The 20,607-nt window shown below is 36.6% G+C and overlaps 1 protein-coding gene across 1 annotated transcript in view; it reads left to right on the forward strand.

The window, feature by feature from the left end:
- The window catches only part of CNTN1 (contactin 1), a 184,452-nt gene that overhangs the window by 137,346 nt on the left and 26,499 nt on the right, over positions 1-20,607 (forward strand). The window contains exons 21-22 of the mRNA XM_055566313.1: positions 2,374-2,486; positions 3,274-3,430. Of these exons, the coding sequence (XP_055422288.1) occupies positions 2,374-2,486; positions 3,274-3,430 (270 nt within the window). The remainder of the gene's footprint in view (positions 1-2,373; positions 2,487-3,273; positions 3,431-20,607) is intronic.

The raw sequence follows: 20,607 nt of genomic DNA on the forward strand, positions 1-20,607 counted from the left end.
AAAAAGAAATTATAAAATGAACTATAACCACAATAGACTATTAAGGGTTAAACATGCATAAGTGAAATATGACATCAAAACACAAAACTTGCAAAGGAGGTTTAAAGAGTAGATATCGTAGAATGTGTTTGAACTTAAATGACTATAAGTTTAAGACAGGTAGATATGTTTATAGATCAACATATATGAACTCCATGGTAAGTACAAATCAAAACCCACAGTTATACACACAGAAAAACTAGAGAGAAAGGAACACAAGCATGCAAATAAAGAAAATCATCAAACCACAAGGGAAGAAACTAAAAGAACAGAGAACTACAAAAACAACCAGAAAACAAGTAACAGAATGGCATTAAGTATATTTCTATCAATAATCATTTCAAATGTCAATATGCTAAATATTCTAATCAAAAGACATAGAATGAAAAAAAAAAGGCATAGAGTGGTTGATTAAGTAAAAAAGCCCTATGTATTTGATACTTTCAAGAGACTCACTTTAGAGCTAAAGACACACATATACTGAAAGTGAGAAGACGGCAAAGATATTTCATGCAAATGGAAACTAAAAGGGACTAGGGTTACAGGATTCAGAGGTACAAGCTGCTATATATAAAATAAATAAGCTACAAGGATATATTGTATGGCATTGATATACAATTACATAGCTGCTATTTTATAACTTTTAAAGTGATATAATCAAAAATATGAATCACTGTTGTACACCTGAAACTAATATGGTAAATCAACTACAATTCATTTAAAGATAAATAATATATAAAATCTAAGAAATAACCAAATATGAACATTTAAAATGGTTTGGGTGGGAGCCAAATTCTAATAGGATAGTTGGGAATGTCCTTTTAGAGAAGATCCTATCTGACCTAGGATATGAATAATAAGAAGGAGTACTTAGCTGAGGAGATTCTATCAGGCAGAGAAAACAACCAGTACAAAGCCTTTACATGAGAGGAGTTTGGTGTGTTTTAAGTGTAGAAAAGACAATGGTTCCAGCTCTGAATTGTGGAGGAGTCATATGAAGCAGGGTTTTACAGATCATAGTAAGGAGTTTAAATTCTTTCTAAGTGTCATAAGAAATCACTGGACAATTTTAAGGCAGAGAGTGATATTATATATATATTTAATTTTCTGCCTTCTGGGTAAACAAGGAACATGGTAGAATAAGAGCGAAATCTGTATAGGCAATTAGGAGGCCTTTTTTAATATTCAAGGAAGAGCTGATGGTGACCAGAGATGAAAAGAGATAGAAGCAGAAAATTTTCTGCAGGCAGAGTTGACAGTTTTCAGCTAATTTGTATGTTGGCAATGAATGAAACAGAAGACTGAATAGATTTTGGCTTGAAACATTGGGAGTTTGGTTGTGCCATTTAGTAAATTTGGGAAATAGAGAAAGGCAAATTTGAAGGCTACATAGTAAATGTTCTGTCTTGATTGTATTGCATTTGGGAAACCCTTTAGACATTGAGGAGGATATAGGAAGTTGGACACATATCTGTACAAGTTCAAAGATTACCTTGAGATAGAATCTTATGTATTTAAAGCCATAGGCCCAGATGTAAGGTTTGACCACCTCATGCGAAGAGTTGACTCATTGGAAAAGACTCTGATGCTGGGAGGGATTGGGGGCAGGAGGAGAAGGGGGCGACAGAGGATGAGATGGCTGGATGGCATCACTGACTCGATGGACGTGAGTCTGAGTGAACTCCGGGAGTTGGTGAGGGACAGGGAAGCCTGGCGTGCTGCAATTCATGGGGTTGCAAAGATTCAGACACGACTGAGTGACTGATCTGATCTGATCTGGTCTGATACATAGAGGAGAGAAGAGTGCTCAGGATCAAGTCCTAAGTCGTCCCAACATTGGGAAACTTGGCAGAGGTCATGGAGCTAGCAAAGAATGATTAATGAGAAGGAGCAATGTGAGAGACAAGAGGAAAGATTATAAGAGATTATGAATTTAAGAAAAGATATTCGAGAAAGAATTAGAAGGTTAATTCTGTGAAATGTGAAGATGTTAAACTTGAAAAGAATAAAAAAGTGACATTAAATTTGGCTAACTGGAGGTGACTGATGAGCTTGAGAATAGCAGTTTCTAAACAGTGGTGGAAATGAGACAACCAACTGAAGGTTGATGAGAAGAGAATAAGAGATCATTATATTACCTTACCTCCCAGGGCCACAAGGTACATTAAATGAAACCATGGATGCAGAATATAGGACCAGGCACGTAATACAGACATCAAAATTAGCTATTTTTATTCCCACATCACTATCAGTATTATAATTCCTGATGTTGTGCAGCTTGCAGAACTGAAGTTGTATGTGGTTACCATCAGTAGCGTATTATTACTTTCACAGCTCCAAGCCAGCCTCCTCGAATCATCAGTTCCGTAAGGTCTGGTTCCCGCTACATAATCACCTGGGATCATGTGGTTGCACTGTCAAATGAATCTACAGTGACGGGATATAAGGTATACAAAAGATTACTAGATTATTTCCTACACAAGCTTCATTCTTACAAGGAGTGATTGATATTTGTTCTTTTATTGTTGTTTTGTCAAAACCCATCCAGCTCTTATTCTAGTTGTATAGTGGAATCAGATGACATAGTGCTATGATAAATTTTGAAATGAGAAAAGATCTTCAGTGAATTCCAGGAAAATACAATGTCAAGTGAATAAGATAGAATAACTACTTTAATGAATAGAATTGTTAGAATAATTAGTGTTTAAGGAAGAGAGAAAGAATTGATTTTTGCTTGGCAGTGATTAAGATAGTGTTGCCAAGCTCATAGTGAATTCTTTGATGTATTGAGGCACCCTCCGTAACTGAACAAAAATGGAAAAAAAAATTTTTTTATATAAATTCTTTATATCACTATCACATTTTTCAATGGATACCAAATTTTAGGAATAGTGTGAAAAATTCTAATGGTGAGGCAATTTTTTAGACTATTTCAATATTTTGAAAGAGCCCTCATTTTATACCTTTTTTCATTAAAAAATACATTTTTAATCTCTATTTTAGATAGGTTCAAAAAATGAAATTCAGATGCTTAAGATGTGTCCTCTTGGATTAGCCTAAAATAAATAAAATCTATATGATTTAAAAATAATATGGATTTTTCAGCTAGTTTACACATAGCTTCCTAATTTTTTAAATTATTATAAGTATAAGCATTTTTAGTCAAATTTAGTATTAGGGGATTGGTTTACTATTACCCATGTATTAAATAGTCCTATTCTGAAACTTTTAAAGGTACTCTATAGACCTGATGGCCAGCATGACGGCAAGCTGTATTCAACTCATAAACACTCCATAGAAGTCCCAATCCCCAGGGATGGAGAATATGTTGTAGAGGTTCGTGCACACAGTGATGGAGGAGATGGAGTGGTGTCTCAAGTCAAAATTTCAGGTAAGCCAATCATTTAAGACACATTTTAATTAACTACTCATAAGTTTCTAGGCCCATATGGGTTCCCAAATATAAATGTGGGACTTATATTCCCACTAATATCAGTATTATTTGTAAGTAGATTTGAAATGTTAAAGATGCCCTTTAACAAAGGGCAAAGCTGTTATTTGTTCCCTTATGTGTCACAAAAGTACATTGGCAACATATCAGATACTTATTGATTATTATCTGAACATCAAAACACAATGGTATTTATTGAAATAATAAAAAATAATATCCAAACTTATACTGATAATATTATCCAAAGACAATAATATCCAAACTTCTCTAATATCAAAAGAAAATTCATTGGACTACTATTAATATTTTCCTAAACACTCTTTCCTTACCTTACACATATTAGCATAATAATAAGATAAGAAAGACTAGTAGATGACAATTCCTTCCTTTACCAATATATCTATTTGTCTCAGTATAGCTATTCCTTTTCTGAAAACTCTATTTTCACAGCATTGGTTAATTTGAAATAGATATGTAAGGCAGTGAATTTTTTCTCTATTTGGATTTGTAAAACTCTACTAATTTTTACAATTTTGTTGCTTTTCTCTCACTCTGTACACATGGTTTAGTACTGGATTAAAATCAACGTTATTTTGAGAATTTTATGAGACTATGAAATTCTAGAAGATGCTAAATCAAAAATGAAGTAATTGATTTAGAAGAAAATTTGATAATATATAGTTAAATAGATGAATATGGCTATATATTAACCTAATAAAAAGTCCTTTAAAACAATGCCAGCGTTTTTTGTCCAAACATAACTATACAAAGAAACTGTTGAATTAACATGAAATGTCAGATGTTAGGTAAATAGTATAATTCGAGACTTTAAAAAAATGTTTGGATTTATTTGCAAATTATTTAAACTATTTGCAATGAGAAAAGGATATGAATACAAATGGAAATTTTACATTTTCATATGAATTTAAATTATTTACATTAAAAACAATTTTATTTTAGACATTGTTATTATGTCTTTTACAAAATTTAGAAATTGCAAAAAATGAAAGGAAAATAAAATAGTTATATTCCACTCTAAGTGCTTAACTAATGTTCAGTGGAATTCGCTTTAAGTTACCCTATAGACATTTGTAATTTCATGTGTGGGCTTTTATTGAATATATCCTGTCATATCCAAATTTTATCAATTATGTTTCATGAACATTGAAAAATTCATGAATTTTATTTAAAATCTCTGTAACTCAAATGGTAAAGAATCTGCCTTCAATGCAGTAGACCTGGGTTCGATCCCTGGGTATGGAAGGTCTTCTAGAGAAGTAGAGAAAGGAATGGCAATCTGGTCCAGTATTCTTGCCTGGAGAATCCCATGGATGGAAGAGCCTTGTGGGCTATAGTTCATGGTGTCACAAAGAGTCAGACATGACTGAGCGACTAACACTGAGACTACTATTCTCTCAAACAAATGTGCAAAGTTATCTACTCATTTCAGTTTTTTCTATCATAAATAATACTATTTTCACTGCATTTTTATAAATCTTTCTGCAGGTTAAATTTAAATAATCTTCCTGAAGGTTAAATTCAAACAATGAGTTAAAGAGTTTTACTTCTATATTTCAAATTTTCTTTTAAAATATGTATCAACTTATGTTCCTATTATTATTGTGTATGGGTGCATTTTCTTTTTTTTTTTTTTCACTTTTATTTATTTATTTTATTTTATTTTTTTTTATTTTTTTTATTTTATTTTATTTTAAATTTTATTTTATTTTTAAACTTAACATAACTGTATTAGATTTGCCAAATATCAAAATGAATCCGCCACAGGTATACATATAATTGTATTAGTTTTGCCAAATATCAAAATGAATCAGCCACAGGTATACATGTGTTCCCCATCCTGAACCCTCCTCCCTCCTCCCTCCCCATACCATCCCTCTGGGTCGTCCCAGTGCACCAGCCCCAAGCATCCAGTATCGTGCATCAAACCTGGACTGGCAACTCGTTTCATACATGATATTTTACATATTTCAATGCCATTCTCCCAAATCTTCCCACCCTCTCCCTCTCTCCCAGAGTCCATAAGACTGTTCTATACATCAGTGTCTCTTTTGCTGTCTCGTACAGAGGGTTATTGTTACCATTTTTCTAAATTCCATATATATGCGTTAGTATACTGTATTGGTGTTTTTCTTTCTGGCTTATTTCACTCTGTATAATAGGCTCCAGTTTCATCCACCTCATTAGAACTGATTCAAATGTATTCTTTTTAATGGCTGAATAATACTCCATTGTGTATATGTACCACTGCTTTCTTATCCATTCATCTGCTGATGGACATCTAGGTTGCTTCCATGTCCTGGCTATTATAAACAGTGCTGGGATGAACATTGGGGTACACGTGTCTCTTTCCCTTCTGGTTTCCTCAGTGTGTATGCCCAGCAGTGGGATTGCTGGATCATAAGGCAGTTCTATTTCCAGTTTTTTAAGGAATCTCCACACTGTTCTCCATAGTGGCTGTACTAGTTTGCATTCCCACCAACAGTGGAAGAGGGTTCCCTTTTCTCCACACCCTCTCCAGCATTTATTACTTGTAGACTTTTGGATCACAGCCATTCTGACTGGTGTGAAATGGTACCTCATGGTAGTTTTGATTTGCATTTCTCTGATAATGAGTGATGTTGAGCATCTTTTCATGTGTTTGTGAGCCATCTGGATGTCTTCTTTGGAGAAATGTCTATTTAGTTCTTTGGCCCATTTTTTGATTGGGTCATTTATTTTTCTGGAGTTGAGCTGTAGGAGTTGCTTGTATATTCTCGAGATTAGTTGTCAGTTGCTTCATTTGCTATTATCTTCTCCCATTCTGAAGGCTGTCTTTTCACCTTGCTAATAGTTTCCTTTGATGTGCAGAAGCTTTTAAGGTTAATTAGGTCCCATTTGTTTATTTTTGCTTTTATTTCCAATATTCTGGGAGGTGGGTCATAGAGGATCCTGCTGTGATGTATGTCAGAGAGTGTTTTGCCTATGTTCTCCTCTAGGAGTTTTATAGTTTCTGGTCTTACGTTGAGATCTTTAATCCATTTTGAGTTTATTTTTGTGTATGGTGTTAGAAAGTGTTCTAGTTTCATTCTTTTACAAGTGGTTGACCAGATTTCCCAGCACCACCTGTTAAAGAGATTGTCTTTAATCCATTGTATATTCTTGCCTCCTTTGTCAAAGATAAGGTGTCCATATGTGTGTGGATTTATCCCTGGGCTTTCTATTTTGTTCCATTGATCTATATTTCTGTCTTTGTGCCAGTACCATACTGTCTTGATAACGGTGGCTTTGTAGTAGAGCCTGAAGTCAGGTAGGTTGATTCCTCCAGTTCCATTCTTCTTTCTCAAGATCGCTTTGGCTATTCAAGGTTTTTTGTATTTCCATACAAATTGTGAGTGCATTTTCTACTGCACCACTCCAACACTAGTCTCTATCTTTTAAGTCATCACTATTTTGATAGGAGAACATGGCATCTTTGTATTTTTTAAACTTTTTCTAAATTTTGAACTTGGATAGCACACAGATTCAATAGTTTTACACTTAGAAGGGCTGTTTCACAAAAGGAAATTATTTTGATTGTGATAAATTGCAAAAAATCCTGAGTAAGTTGCTTTTGAAAACTGACCTTCCCTCTTTAGAAGCCGGACAGTGGCATACTGTTGTTCTCTTCATTTTTACCCTTGATGTGTTCCTGCTGCTGCTGCTGCTAAGTCGCTTCAGTCATGTCCGACTCTGCATGACCCCATAGACGGCAGCCCACCAGGCTCCCCCGTCCCTGGGATTCTCCAGGCAAGAACACTGGAGTGGGTTGCCATTTCCTTCTCCAATGCATGAAAGTGAAAAGTGAAAGTGAAGTTGCTCAGTTGTGTCCAACCCTCAAAGACCCCATGGACTGCAGCCTTCCAGGCTCCTCCATCCTCGGATTTTCCAGGCAGGAGTACTGGAGTGGGGTGCCATTGCCTTCTCTGTAATCTGTTCCTAATGTGAAGTGAAAGATAGTTTCTGGGATTTAAACTACAGAAGTTTGTAGCAGTGACAAAGGCTGTAGCAGTGACAGTAGCATCAGTAGAGTCGTAACTAGTGATGTTTTGGTAAATGTTCAACGATTGACCCTCTGAAGGTAGGAGGAAACCCTGGTATATAGTGTTTGCCAATTTTTATGATGTAAATATTTTCATCATGTCTGATTTCAAGCTTGCTACATGATGTCCCTAAACATGGAGTTGGAAGGAGGTGCTCAGGAGCACAAGTTTCCCTAGTGGCTCAGTGGTAAAGAATCTCCCTACCATATAGGAGATGTGGGTTCAGTCTCTGGGTGGAAAAGATCCCCTGGGAAAGGAAATGGCAACCCACTCCAGTCTTCTTGCCTGGGAAATCCCATGGACAGAGGAGCCTGGTGGGCTACAGTCAGTGGGGTCACAAAGAGTTGGACACTTGGCAACTAAACCAGCTCAGGAGCACACTGTGTTAGGGTTGTCACCGTCCAGACGCAATAGGCATAACCTCATGAGCATTGACGAAGGTGAACTGCAGTAAAGTGATGAAAGTGAAAGTGTAACCCACATTGCTGGCAGATTCTTTAGCAACTGAGCCACCAGGGAAGCCCGAGACCACTGGAGTGGGTAGCCTATCCCTTCTCCAGGGGATCTTCCCCACCCAAGAATTGAACCGAGGTCTCCTGCATTGCAGGCAGATTCTTTACCATCTGAGCTACCAGGGAAGCCCAGGGAAGGGATTCCCTTCTACCTCAGTTGGTATAGAATCTGCCTGCAATGTCTGAGGCCTGGGTTCAATTCCTGGTTTGGGAAGATCCCCTGGCGAAAGAAGTAGCAACCCAGTCCAGTATTGTTGCCTGGGCAATCCATCCGACAGAAGAGCCTGGTAGGCTATAGCCCATGGGGTCGCAAGAGTTGAACATGACTTAGTGATTAAAACCAACCAAAGTGAAGAAGCTGAGTGTTTACTATCTTTGTTCTAATATTTTTCAATTAACTAATAAGTTTCCATAGTTTCAATTTTAATAACAGCATTTTAAACAACCCACTCACAAATTTCCTTAAAATATAACAGTCACCTTTTGGCAGGTAGCATGGACCAGCTGCAGCACACCAAGTTTATAGTCTGATTTCAGGGTGTAAATAGCCCATGTACAGAAGACACAGTATGATTTTTTAGAAACTTGAAATATACTCAGAATGGTTTACTTTTATTGCTAAATAATGGAAAATGTTTTTATTAATGCAGAATTTCTATTATTTATCTCTTAATTTGGTCAGAACTGTACAAAAAAAACCCTCCAAAACCTGTAGAATTAATATTAAGAAATATCAGATATTTTATGAACACACCATTCTAGAATTTTCTCATTTATTATTTTCAAATTATTTGTAATGGGAAAAGCATTTGAATACACATGAAAATGTTAGACTTTTCGTTAAGTTTAAAAGACTCCCAGTACTTTCCTTTGTTTCAGTTTTTGTGCCTAAAATATGTAGCTATGAGTATAATACATTGCTACATTTTCATGTCTATATGCATCATGCTGTTCATTCATTTTCTCATTCAAAAAATATACATTAAATGCCTAAAATACTTCAGGCATAATTTACATACTTAAAATGTTCTACCATTTATATATTCCCACATGCTTTGGAGTCTACATCACAATCATCCCCCTCTGGCTCTACTATAATTCTAAAATTTCTCTTGGCTTCCAATTTTGGCTTCCTATATATAGTATATAGGCTGTATAACAGCCAGACTGATCCTTCCAAACATAAGTCAAATCATAGAGCTTTCCTCTTAGAAAAACATCCCATAGAATAAAATCAAAACCCCTCACCACTTCCCTGTATAATCTGGTCCTCCCAAACACTCTTCCTTCAATTGATTTCACCTGTGCTCCTTTAACCCTTTTTGCTTCCTGAACATACCAGCATTATTCAACCTTTAAACATTATTCAACCTTTAAGCCTCTGTTCTTGCCACTGTCTGGAATTCTGTGGATTTTGGCACTGCTGGTTATTTCTTTCATTTTTGTTTCTGCTCAGATGTCGCCTTCTCAAGGAAGAATTATTATACGTCCATCAATGTAACATAGCCCCCTACTCTAGTGCTTTTCATATCACATCGTTTTTTTAATTTATTCATATTTGTAGCTATTAGAATTATTTATTAATTTATACTGTTCACTGTCTATATCCTTACTTGTATATAAGCTCTGTGGGAGCAAGTTCTTGCCTGCCTTGTTCAATCCTTGAATCCTTAGAACTCAAGGGACATATCTGGCACGTAACAGGGTATTAACAAATAATTGTTTAATTAATTAATGGTTTCTGTATAGAGGAAGATTTAGTTATAACAATAATTGGGGCAACTTAAACTGTAGTTTAGATGTCTAGAATGTTGATATGCTATCCTTTTGGGCACATGATTTATGCCATGCTAATCTACAAATTTGATTCTTACAAAGATTAAGACTTTGTATCAGAGATATTCTAGAAAATTGATTAGACATGGTAATCTGTAACTCTATTTATCTCTGACCTGAACACTGTCATCTGCTGTCTTAATAAATTATTCCCTATCAGATTGCTTATAATTCACATAGAGGCAAACATAACACTGCAAATGTTTCATCACAAGCATACTATGTCTGATACATTCTATATTGTCTTTTAAGAATCCTTTGTTTTTATAGATCACTGTAAATGAAATTAAGAATCAGGTGAAATTTAAGGGTGATGGTGGCCTCATAGAATGAGTTTGGAAGTTTACCTTCCTCTGCAATTTTCTGGAAGAGTTTGAGCATGATAGGTGTTAGCTCTTCTCTAAATTTTTGGTAGAATTCAGCTGTGAAGCCGTCTGGACGTGGGCTTTTGTTTGCTGGAAGATTTTTGATTACAGTTTCAATTTCCGTGCTTGTGATGGGTCTGTTAAGATTTTCTATTTCTTCTTGGTCAAGTTTTGGAAAGTTGTACTTTTCTAAGAATTTGTCCATTTCTTCCACGTTGTCCATTTTATTGGCATATAATTGTTGATAGTAGTCTCTTATGATCCTTTGTATTTCTGTGTTGTCTGTTGTGATCTCTCCATTTTCATTTCTAATTTTATTGATTTGATTTTTCTCCCTTTGTTTCTTGATGAGTCTGGCTAATGGTTTGTCAATTTTATTTATCCTTTCAAAGAACCAGCTTTTGGTTTTGTTGATTTTTGCTATGGTTTAACTATACATTTTAATACCAAGTAATTTATCTTAATGGCAACCCACTCCAGTATTCTTACCTGGAAAATCCCATGGATGGAGGATCCTGGTAGGCTACAGTCCATGGGGTCACAAAGAGTTGGACATGACTGAGTGACATCACTTCACTTCTTCATGAAATATACACTTATAAAATTTCAGAATATAAACTGACAATACATATCCACAGAGAAGCAGTATTTCCTTACTGATGTGTCAATGTGTGTATTTTGAGCTTTTATTTTTCTTTTAGTTTTAAACCCACTAAAGCCATCTTATTCAAACAAGAGTTTCAAGGACATTTTAGAGTTTGGACTACTTAAAATAAAAAAAAGAGTCATTTGAACCCTTTAAAGTGGTAGTAATATGACCAGATATTTGCACTTGAAAAATTACTTTGTTGTTTGTGGAAAATATATACAGTAGGAGAGTAAGATATAAGGAGATGAATTACAAGGTTATTATCATAGAATGATTAATATGATGATGGTCTGGATTGGAAAGAAGGCAGTGGTAGGTCTAGGGTAGGTTCTAAAAGAACGAGACATCTTTTCTGCTTGATTTAAAGTTACTATAGATTTATTTTGTTGACTTTATGTCTTCTAATAAATCTGCAATTTATCCTGATGTTACCATAGATGATATGATCTAAACATTTAACCTACTATTTTTGATAACTCCAAGCTATTAAGTTAAACTATATAACCAAAGCCACTGACTTAAACACTGATGAAAAACACATTTTGTTTTTTCAGTTTGTTCTCTTCCCAGTAGCAGAAGTTAAAGGGCTAGGAAACCGCTCTCTAGTGAAACCTTTAGATGTCTGACTACCGTTACTCACATGCTCCCTTCTCCACCGTCTGTGTTTAATTCCTACTTTATGAAATTAAAGTTCTTCATTAACATCAGCAATTTTGCAAATACCTTAGTAAGCATTTTCAAAACAAAAAATAGTCTGAGCATCTAATTTTATACAATAGCCTGTATATACATGGTGGTCTAAGGCTTACTTTAACCTGTCTTATTTAATGACAGGATGCCATATTCTTAAGTGATCTCCATATCTGTAACCTTGTAAATGTTCTGTATCATTTGAAAAATAAATTTCAATAAATAAATTAGCTACTAGCCTAAAATTTTGACATGGTATATTATGTCACAGTAAAGTTAAGTTGAATGTCATTTTTATAAGTTAATCATCATAACTTTAAAGTTTTATATTTGTGACTATGAGACAATCAAATATTGTCATTCAAGAAATGCTATCACTCAAACCATTTTGAAATAATCAAATATTTTGTTTTCCTTTGCTACATCCTGTGGGGGATGCAAGAGAGTGAATCCAACCTGTATATTTCTAGGCTGACAAATATCTTACATTTAAAATTACCTCTAAAATATAAATTCCTTTTATTACCATTCAGTCATGACTACCCACTTAAAATGTTTTCTGACTCTATTGCAGTGCTTGACTCTTCTAGTTTTGTAAAAAGACTAAAATAAATGAGAAGGTATCTGAGCAAACTAATACTTTTTCACATCTTTATATTTGATTTAGAGACTGACTCAGTGCCCTGTTCATTGTCAACGTATGAATGATCCATGTTTGTTTCAGCAGTTGATGGACAGGGTTAGGGACTCCCAGTAAAGAAGTTCTCAGAGGTTTACTTACCCTTCAGAAGCTTTGGGCAGTAATTCTAGGAGCAGATTTTGTCACTTTGTCAGACCATGCATAGCATCTCTCCATCTAAACTAATCTGGGTTCTCCTGAATCTTCCCTAAGGTTTTTTATTTATGTATTTTTTAGTTACTAGTAAGTTCACACAACACCCGAGATATTTTGTTCATTAACTTAGTTGCAGATATAATTTGATTATAAAAATCCACACTGGAATACATTATAAAAATAGAGAAAATAAGAAATCATCCCCCAATATTTCAGTCCAGTGCAGTCACTCAGTCATGTCCGGCTGTTTGCAATCCCATGGACTGCAGCACGCCAGGCTTCCCTGTCCATCACCAACACCCGGAGCTTAATCAAACTCATACCCATTGAATTGATAATGCCACCCAACTATCTTATCCTCTGTCATCCCCTTCTCCTCCCGCCTTCAATCATTCCCAGCATCAGGGTCTTTTCCAATGAGTCAGTTCTTCATATCAGGTGGCCAAAGTATTGGAGTTTCAGCTTCAGCATCAGTCCTTCCAATGAATATTCAGGACTAATCTCCTTTAGGATTAACTGGTTGGATCTCCTCACAGTTCAAGGGACTCTCAAGAGTCTTCTCCAACACCACAGTTCAAAAGCATCAATTCTTTGGCACTCAGCTTACTTTATTGTCCAACTCTCACATCCATACCTGCCTACCGGAAAAACAATAGCTTTGACTAGACGGACCCTTGTTAGCAAAGTAATGTCTTTGCTTTTTAATATGCTGTCTACGTTGGTCACAGCTTTTCTTCCAAGAAGCAAGCATCTGTTAATTTCATGGCAGCAGGTACCATCTGCAGGGATTTTGGAGCCCCCAAAAATAAAGTCTATCACTGTTTCCATTGTTTCCCCATCTACTTGCCATGAACTGATGGGACCAGATGCCATGATTTTAGTTTTCAGAATATTGAGTTTTAAGCTAACTTTTTAACTCTTCTCTTTTACTTTCTTCAAGAGGCTCTTTAGTTCTTTGCTTTCTGCCATAAGGGTTGTGTCATCTGTATATCTGAGGTTATTGATATTTCTCCTAACAATCTTGATTCCAGCTTGTACTTCATCCAGTCCAGTATTTCTCATGATGTACTCTGCATATAAATTAAATAAGCAGGGTTACAATATACAGCCTTGACGTACTCGTTTCCTGCTTTGGAACCAGTATGTTGTTCCATGTCCAGTTCTTACTGTTGCTTCTTAACCTGAATGCAGATTTCTCAGGAGGCAGGTTTGGTATTCCCATCTCTTTAAGAATTTTCCACAGTTTGTTGTGATCCACACAATCAAAGGCTTTGGCATAGTTAATAAAGCAGAAGTAGATGTATTTTTGGAACTCTCTTGCTTTCTCAATGATCCAACGGATGTTGGCAACTTGATCTCTGGTTCCTCTGGCTTTTCTTAATTCATCTTGAACATCTGGAAGTTGATAGTTCACATACTGTTGAAGTCTGGCTCAGAAAATTTTGAGCATTACTTTGCTAACATGTGAAATGAGTGTAATTGTACAGTTGTTTGTGCATTCTTTGGCATTGCCTTTCTTTGGGATTTGAATGAAAATGGACCTTTTCCTGTCCTGTGGTCACTGCTGAGTTTTCCAAATTTGCTGACATATTGAGGGCAGCACTTTCAGAGCATCATCTTTTGGGATTTGAAGTAGCTCAACTGGAATTCCATCACCTCCACTAGCTTTGTTTGCACTGATGCTTCCTAAGGCCCACTTGACTTTGCATTCCAAGATGTCTGGCTATAGGTGAATGATCACTCCATTGTGCTTATCTGAAGCACAGATCATGAAGATCATTTTTGTATAGTTCTTCTGTGTATTCTTGCCACCTCTTCTTAATATCTTCTGCTTCTGTTAGGTCCATATCATTTCCGTCCTTTATTGTGCCCATCTTTGCATGAAATATTCCCTTGGTATCTCTAATTTTATTGAAGATACCCCTAGTTTTTCCCATTCTATTGTTTTCCTCTATTTCTTTGCATTGATCACTGAAGAAGGCTCTCTTATCTCTCCTTGCTATTCTTTGGAACTCTGCATTCAAATGAGTATATCTTTCCTTCTCTTCTTTGCCTTTTGCTTCTCTTCTTTTCACAGCTATTTGTAAGGCCTCTTCAGACAACCATTTTGCCTCCAGTGAAAATAATTTTTCCCTCTGATAAAATTTACTCTCAAAACATTCCATATTTGTATAACACATTTGCTCTGTAGAACACTGATTCATTCAATGGACATCTACTGAACACCTGCAATATGTCAGGCTACTGCTAGGTTACTTGGTACAACAATTGGCAAGTGCTTCTGAAGCTTGCATGCAGCAACATGGATAGACCCGTAGATTATCATACTAAGTAAAGTAAGTCAGACAGAAAAAGACAAATGTCTTATGACATTACTTATATGTGGATTCTAAAATATGACACAAGTGAACTTATTTACAAAACATAAAAAGAGCTGCAGACATAGAAAACAAACTTATGGTTACCAAAGGGGAAAGGGAATAAGGAAGGAATAAATTAGAAGTTTGGGATTAACAGATACATACTACTTATATGTAACACAGATAAACTAAGACTTACTGTATAGCACTGGAAACTATATTCTGAGACCCCCCTGAGGGGGTTTTCTCTGTGGATCCAGGGAATATTCAATATCTTACAATAAACTATAATGGAAAAGAATATAAAACATGTATGTTTGTACATATATATACACATAACTGAATCACTTTATTGTATACCAGAAATTACCACAACATTGTAAATCAATTTATAAAAATAAGAAAGCTAATAGATACCAAGAAAATAAAGCGCTAATCCAAATAATAACATTTATCTAGATATGGATTTACTAAGGCCTATAAGAAAAAATAACAAGCTAATATAGAGAATAAAAGAGGTAAGACTGATTTAAATAAGATGAGCAGGTTAAGCCTCCTTTAAATAGGAGATGTTTAGGACTTCCCTGGTGGCTCAGATGGTAAAGCGTCTGCCTGCAATACGGGAGACCCAGGTTCGATCCCTGGGTTGGGAAGATTTCCTGGAGAAGGAAATGGCAACCCACTCCAGTATTCCTGCCTGGAGAATCCCAGGGACGGAGGAGCCTGGTAGGCTACAGTCCATGGGGTCGCAAAGAGTCGGACACGACTGAGCGACTTCACTTCACTTCTTCACTTCAGGCTGAAGCCTAAAAAGGAACTAGACAGACCACACAAATGAGGCTAAGAGTCACAGGGACAAGGAAGGAGCATGACATGTTCAAGAAGCTGAAAAACCAATGTGACTGTTATAAAGAGGAAGGGGATGAACTGGAGAGATTAGGAGGGGCAAAGCTATAAATGGCCATGATTCCATCTCAGACTCATACTCTTCACCTCCCATTCTAAGTCTCTCCCTTTTCCTATCCTTAAAGGTTTTTGTCAGAAGTTTGTACTTTATTCTATGTTCAGTGGGAAAATATTAATGAGCCTTTACAAGATGAGTGATGCAATCTGATTTAAGATCATCTTTGCTATAGTGCTGAAAACAGTTAAAGTGGAACAAAAGGGGAATTGTTGGGGCTTGTGAGAAAATAGCAAGTTTGAAATCCAATCATTACAAGCAGATTCTCCTTCAGAAATAATTGATATATAGGATAGTTTAATTTTTTTGTTGTTCTGAGATGTAAAGCAAATTGCAAGACATTTTCTAGCATAAATGACTAAAGACATTGTATACAATTCAGAGGATGAAATGTACATTTTAGAATGTTTTTAATAAAAAATTTCAAGTGGAATATTAGAGATATTAATAAAAATATAAAGAATTCATAAGCTTGCTGGAAGAAAATGTCTATCTCATCTAGTTCAGCTCCTTCCCAAAGTTTGGAATTCCCTGTAGGACATTGATGGTTTATGCTCTCTCAGCATCAGCTGAAACACTGTTAGTGATGGGGAGGAAATTCACCCATTTTACAAGCAGTCTTGTAAATATCAAAAGCTTTAATCAACAGATTATAACTCTCAATCAGTTCTATAATGAGAGTGGACACAGCAAGTCTGAAGAGTTAAACAGGACCTGAATCATAACTAGATTTATGGATCTTGGTTGAGGACATTGGAATTTACTCTAAATGTGAGAAGAAACCATTGAAGCATTTTAAGATGTGGGCTGACATGATTAGATTTATATTTTACAAGTTGTATTTTTTCAATTCTTTGGAAAGAGGTAGAAATTTTGTGAATTCTGGAGGAAATCTCTGTCAATATCAGGAAATAAGGAGGGCAGGAAATAGCAGCCTAAAGGTGAGAGTCGAAGCAAGAGATGATGTCAGCTTGACGTCGTGTGTGTGTGTGTGTGTGTGTGTGTGTGTTAGTCCCTCTGTCATGTCCAACTCTCTGTGACCCCATGGACTGTACCCTGCCAGGCTCCTCTGTCCAAGGAATTTCCCAGGCAAGAATACTGGAGTGGATTGCCATTTGCTTCTCCAGAGGATCTTCCCAACCCAAGGATTGAACCTGGGTCTCCTGCATTGCAGATGGTGTCCTTACCATCTGAGCCACACTATTTGACTAGAATGGTCACAGTGAAAGAAGTGAGAAATGGCTGTAGTCAGGATTTATTTGAAAGAAGACCCAACAATATTTTCTGATGAGAGAGGGGGTGAAAGAACAATTGGCATGACTCTTAAGAATTTAGGTTAATCAGCAAAATCATCTACTGAAATGGCCAACAGAATATCTACTTCAATAGAACCAATTACTGAAAATAGATAATTGGAGAAAATAATTAGGAGTTCAAATTTTGATATGCTACTTTATGCTATGTCTATTAGACATCCAGGTATATAGATTTTAAAGCAATCATCTAGCCGAACAGAAACTAGCTGAGGTCAGATAACAAATTTGTCAGAAAACCAATTGGCACAACTGTGTAAGTATCTATAGCCCATAGCAGCCTGATATAGAAATAGAAATAGCAGAGAGTTGTGGGTGTTGCCCAAAGCTGGTACACTGCATGGTAATAGGAGATCAAGGGAAACAAGGATGTATTACTTCTAGTTAAAGAAGAATTTAAATAGCTGGACAGAGTGTTCATATCTATTAGGATATTTTCAGCTGGCAGAAGCAAACTCTCAACTCAAAATTGCTTGAGAGATAGGTAGGCTCTCCACCTTTGTGACATCAGTGTCTCAAACATATAATCAAGGACCAGTCACCCTACTCCCCCAGATTTGTCTTCTTGGGAGGTCTCAGGATTAGGTTCATTCTAAAGCTCATCCAAGGCTCTCTGTGCTGCATGATGGCTGCAACAGTGCTAGGAATTATTTCATACAGACCTGATGACCTCCAATAGAGAAGAGTTCTGTCTCTTTTGAAACTCTGTTTTTAAAATGAAGGATCTTTCCCAAAAGAACTTCAGAAAACCTTTCCATATTATCTAGAACTGGGTCACATATCTACCTTTAAACTAATAAAATGGCATTTGCATGATTGCTCACTGTGATAAAATTTACCACATATCTGGGGATACAAACTATCTTCCTTGAGGGGAGAACATCTGAACAAAACATGGAACTGTCTTGACAAGGAAGCAAAGAGAAGCTTTCAACCTTAACTTTTAACTTTTCAAAGTTAACTAACAAGATAAATATCCATGGAAATAGGGAAAGGAAAAAGAGGAAACTAGGTCAAAGAGCAACTTCATAAAAGTGCAGAAGAGAAAGGCAAGGTACAGGAAGGATAGAAATTTAGCTTCAAAAGCAGAAAATTTAGGCAAGATTAATTTTTTAATTGAAATAATGAGACTTCACCACAAGGATTCTGAGACTTAAACAAGGATTTAGGATGTCAAACGAATAGCCAAAGAGTATGGCAATAAACTGAGAGAACTCTAATCAAAGTCAGTAAACACAAGTTTACTCTCAAAATTATATATGTGGCACTACCATTCTTAAGGAAACTGACCTAAATTAAATCCTTTATGATTATACAGTGGAAGTGAGGAATAGATTTAAGGGACTAGATCTGATAGACAGAGCCCCTGATGAACTATGGACAGAGGTTCATGACATTGTACAGGAGACAGGGATCACGACCATCCCCAGGAAAAAGAAATGCAAAAGGGCAAAATGGCTGTCTGAGGAGGCCTTAAAAAGGCTGTGAAAAGAAGAAAAGCAAAAAGCAAAGGAGAAAAGGAAAGATATATCCATTTGAATGCAGAGTTCCAAAGAATAGCAAGGAGAGATAAGAAAGCCTTCCTCAGTGATCAGTGCAAGGAAACAGAGGGAAAACAATAGAATGGGAAAGACTAAGGATATCTTCAAGAAAATTAGAGATACCAAGGAAACATTTTATGCAAAGATGGGCTCAATGAGGGAACAAAATGATATGGACCTAACAGAAGCAGAAGATGTTAAGAAGAGGTGGCAAGAATACACAGAAAGAGATCTTCATGACCCAGATAACCACGACGGTGTGGTCACTCACCTAGAGCCAGACATCCTGGAATGTGAAGTCAAATGGGCCTTAGAAAGCATCACTACAAACAAAACTAGTGGAGGTGATGGAATTCCAGTTGAGCTGTTTCAAATCCTAAAAGATGATGCTGTGAAAGTGCTGCACTCAATATGCCAGCAAATTTGGAAAACTCAACAGTGGCCACAGGACTGGAAAAGTTCAGTTTTCATTCCAATCCCAAAGCAAGGCAATGCCAAGAATGCTCAGACTACTGCACAATTGCACTCATCTCACATGCTAGTAAAGTAATGCTCAAAATTCTCCAAGCCAGGCTTCAGCAATATGTGAGCCATGAACTTCCACATGTTCAAGCTGGTTTTAGAAAAGGCAGAAGAACCCGAGATCAAATTGCCAACATCTGTTGGATCACCGAAAAAGCAAGAGGAGTTCCAGAAAATCATCTATTTCTGCTTTATTGACTATGCCAAAGCCTTTGACTGTGTGGATCAAAACAAACTGTGGAACATTCTGAAAGAGATAGGAATACCAGGCCACCTGACCTGCCTTTGAGAAACCTGTATGCAGGTCAAGAAGCAACAGTTAGAACTGTACATGGAACAACAGACTGGTTCCAAATAGGAAAAGGAGTACATCAAGGCTGTATATTGTCACCCTGCTTATTTAACTTCTATGCAGAGTACATCATGAGAAATGATGGGCTGGAAGAAGCACAAGTTGGAATCAAGATTGCTGGGAGAAATATCAATAACCTCAGATATGCCACTGACACCACCCTTATGGCAGAAAGTGAAGAACTAAAAAGCCTCTTGAGGAAAGTGAAAGAGGAGAGTGAAAGTGTGAAAAGAGTAAAAAAGAGTGAAGTGTGAAAAGAGTAAAAAAGACTGAAAAAGTTGGCTTAAATCTTAACATTCAGAAAACTAAGATCATGGCATCTGTTCCCATCACTTCATGGCAAATAGATGGGGAAACAGTGGCTGACTTTATTTTTGGGGGCTCCAAAATCGCTCTAGATGGTAATTTCACTGCAGATGAAATTAAAAGACGCTTACTCCCTGGAAGGAAAGTTATGACCAACCTAGACAGCATATTAAAAAGCAGAGACATTACTTTGCCAACAAAGGTCCATGTAGTCAAGGCTATGGTTTTTCCATTGGTCATGTATGGATGTGAGAGTTGGACTATAAAGAAAGCTGAGCGCTGAAGAATTGATGCTTTTGAACTGTGGTGTTGGAGAAGACTCTTGAGAGTCTTTTGGACTGCAGGAGATTCAACCAGTCAATCCTAAATATCAGTCCTTGGTGTTCATTGGAAGGATTGATGTTGAAGCTGAAACTCCAATACTTTGGCCACCTGATGCAAAGAGCTGACTCATTTGAGAAGACCCTGATGCTGGAAAAGATTGAGGGGAGGAGGATAAGGGGATGACAGAGGATGAGATGGTTGGATAGCATCACCGACTCAACGGACATGAGTTTGGGTGGACTCTGGGAGTTGGTGATGGACAGGGAGTCATTGTGTGCTGAGGTTCATGGGTCTCAAAGAGTCGGATATGACTGAGTGACTGAACTGAATTGAACTGAAGTAGGTAAATGGGCTTCCCTGGTTGCTTAGATGGTAAAGAATCCACCTGCAATGAAGGAGACCCAGGTTTGATCCCTGGGTAAGGAAGATGCCCTGGAGAATGCAATAGCTGCTCACTACAGTAATCTTGCCT

This window comes from Bubalus kerabau, chromosome 1 (assembly GCF_029407905.1).
Source record: "Bubalus kerabau isolate K-KA32 ecotype Philippines breed swamp buffalo chromosome 1, PCC_UOA_SB_1v2, whole genome shotgun sequence".
Lineage (NCBI taxonomy): Eukaryota > Metazoa > Chordata > Mammalia > Artiodactyla > Bovidae > Bubalus > Bubalus kerabau.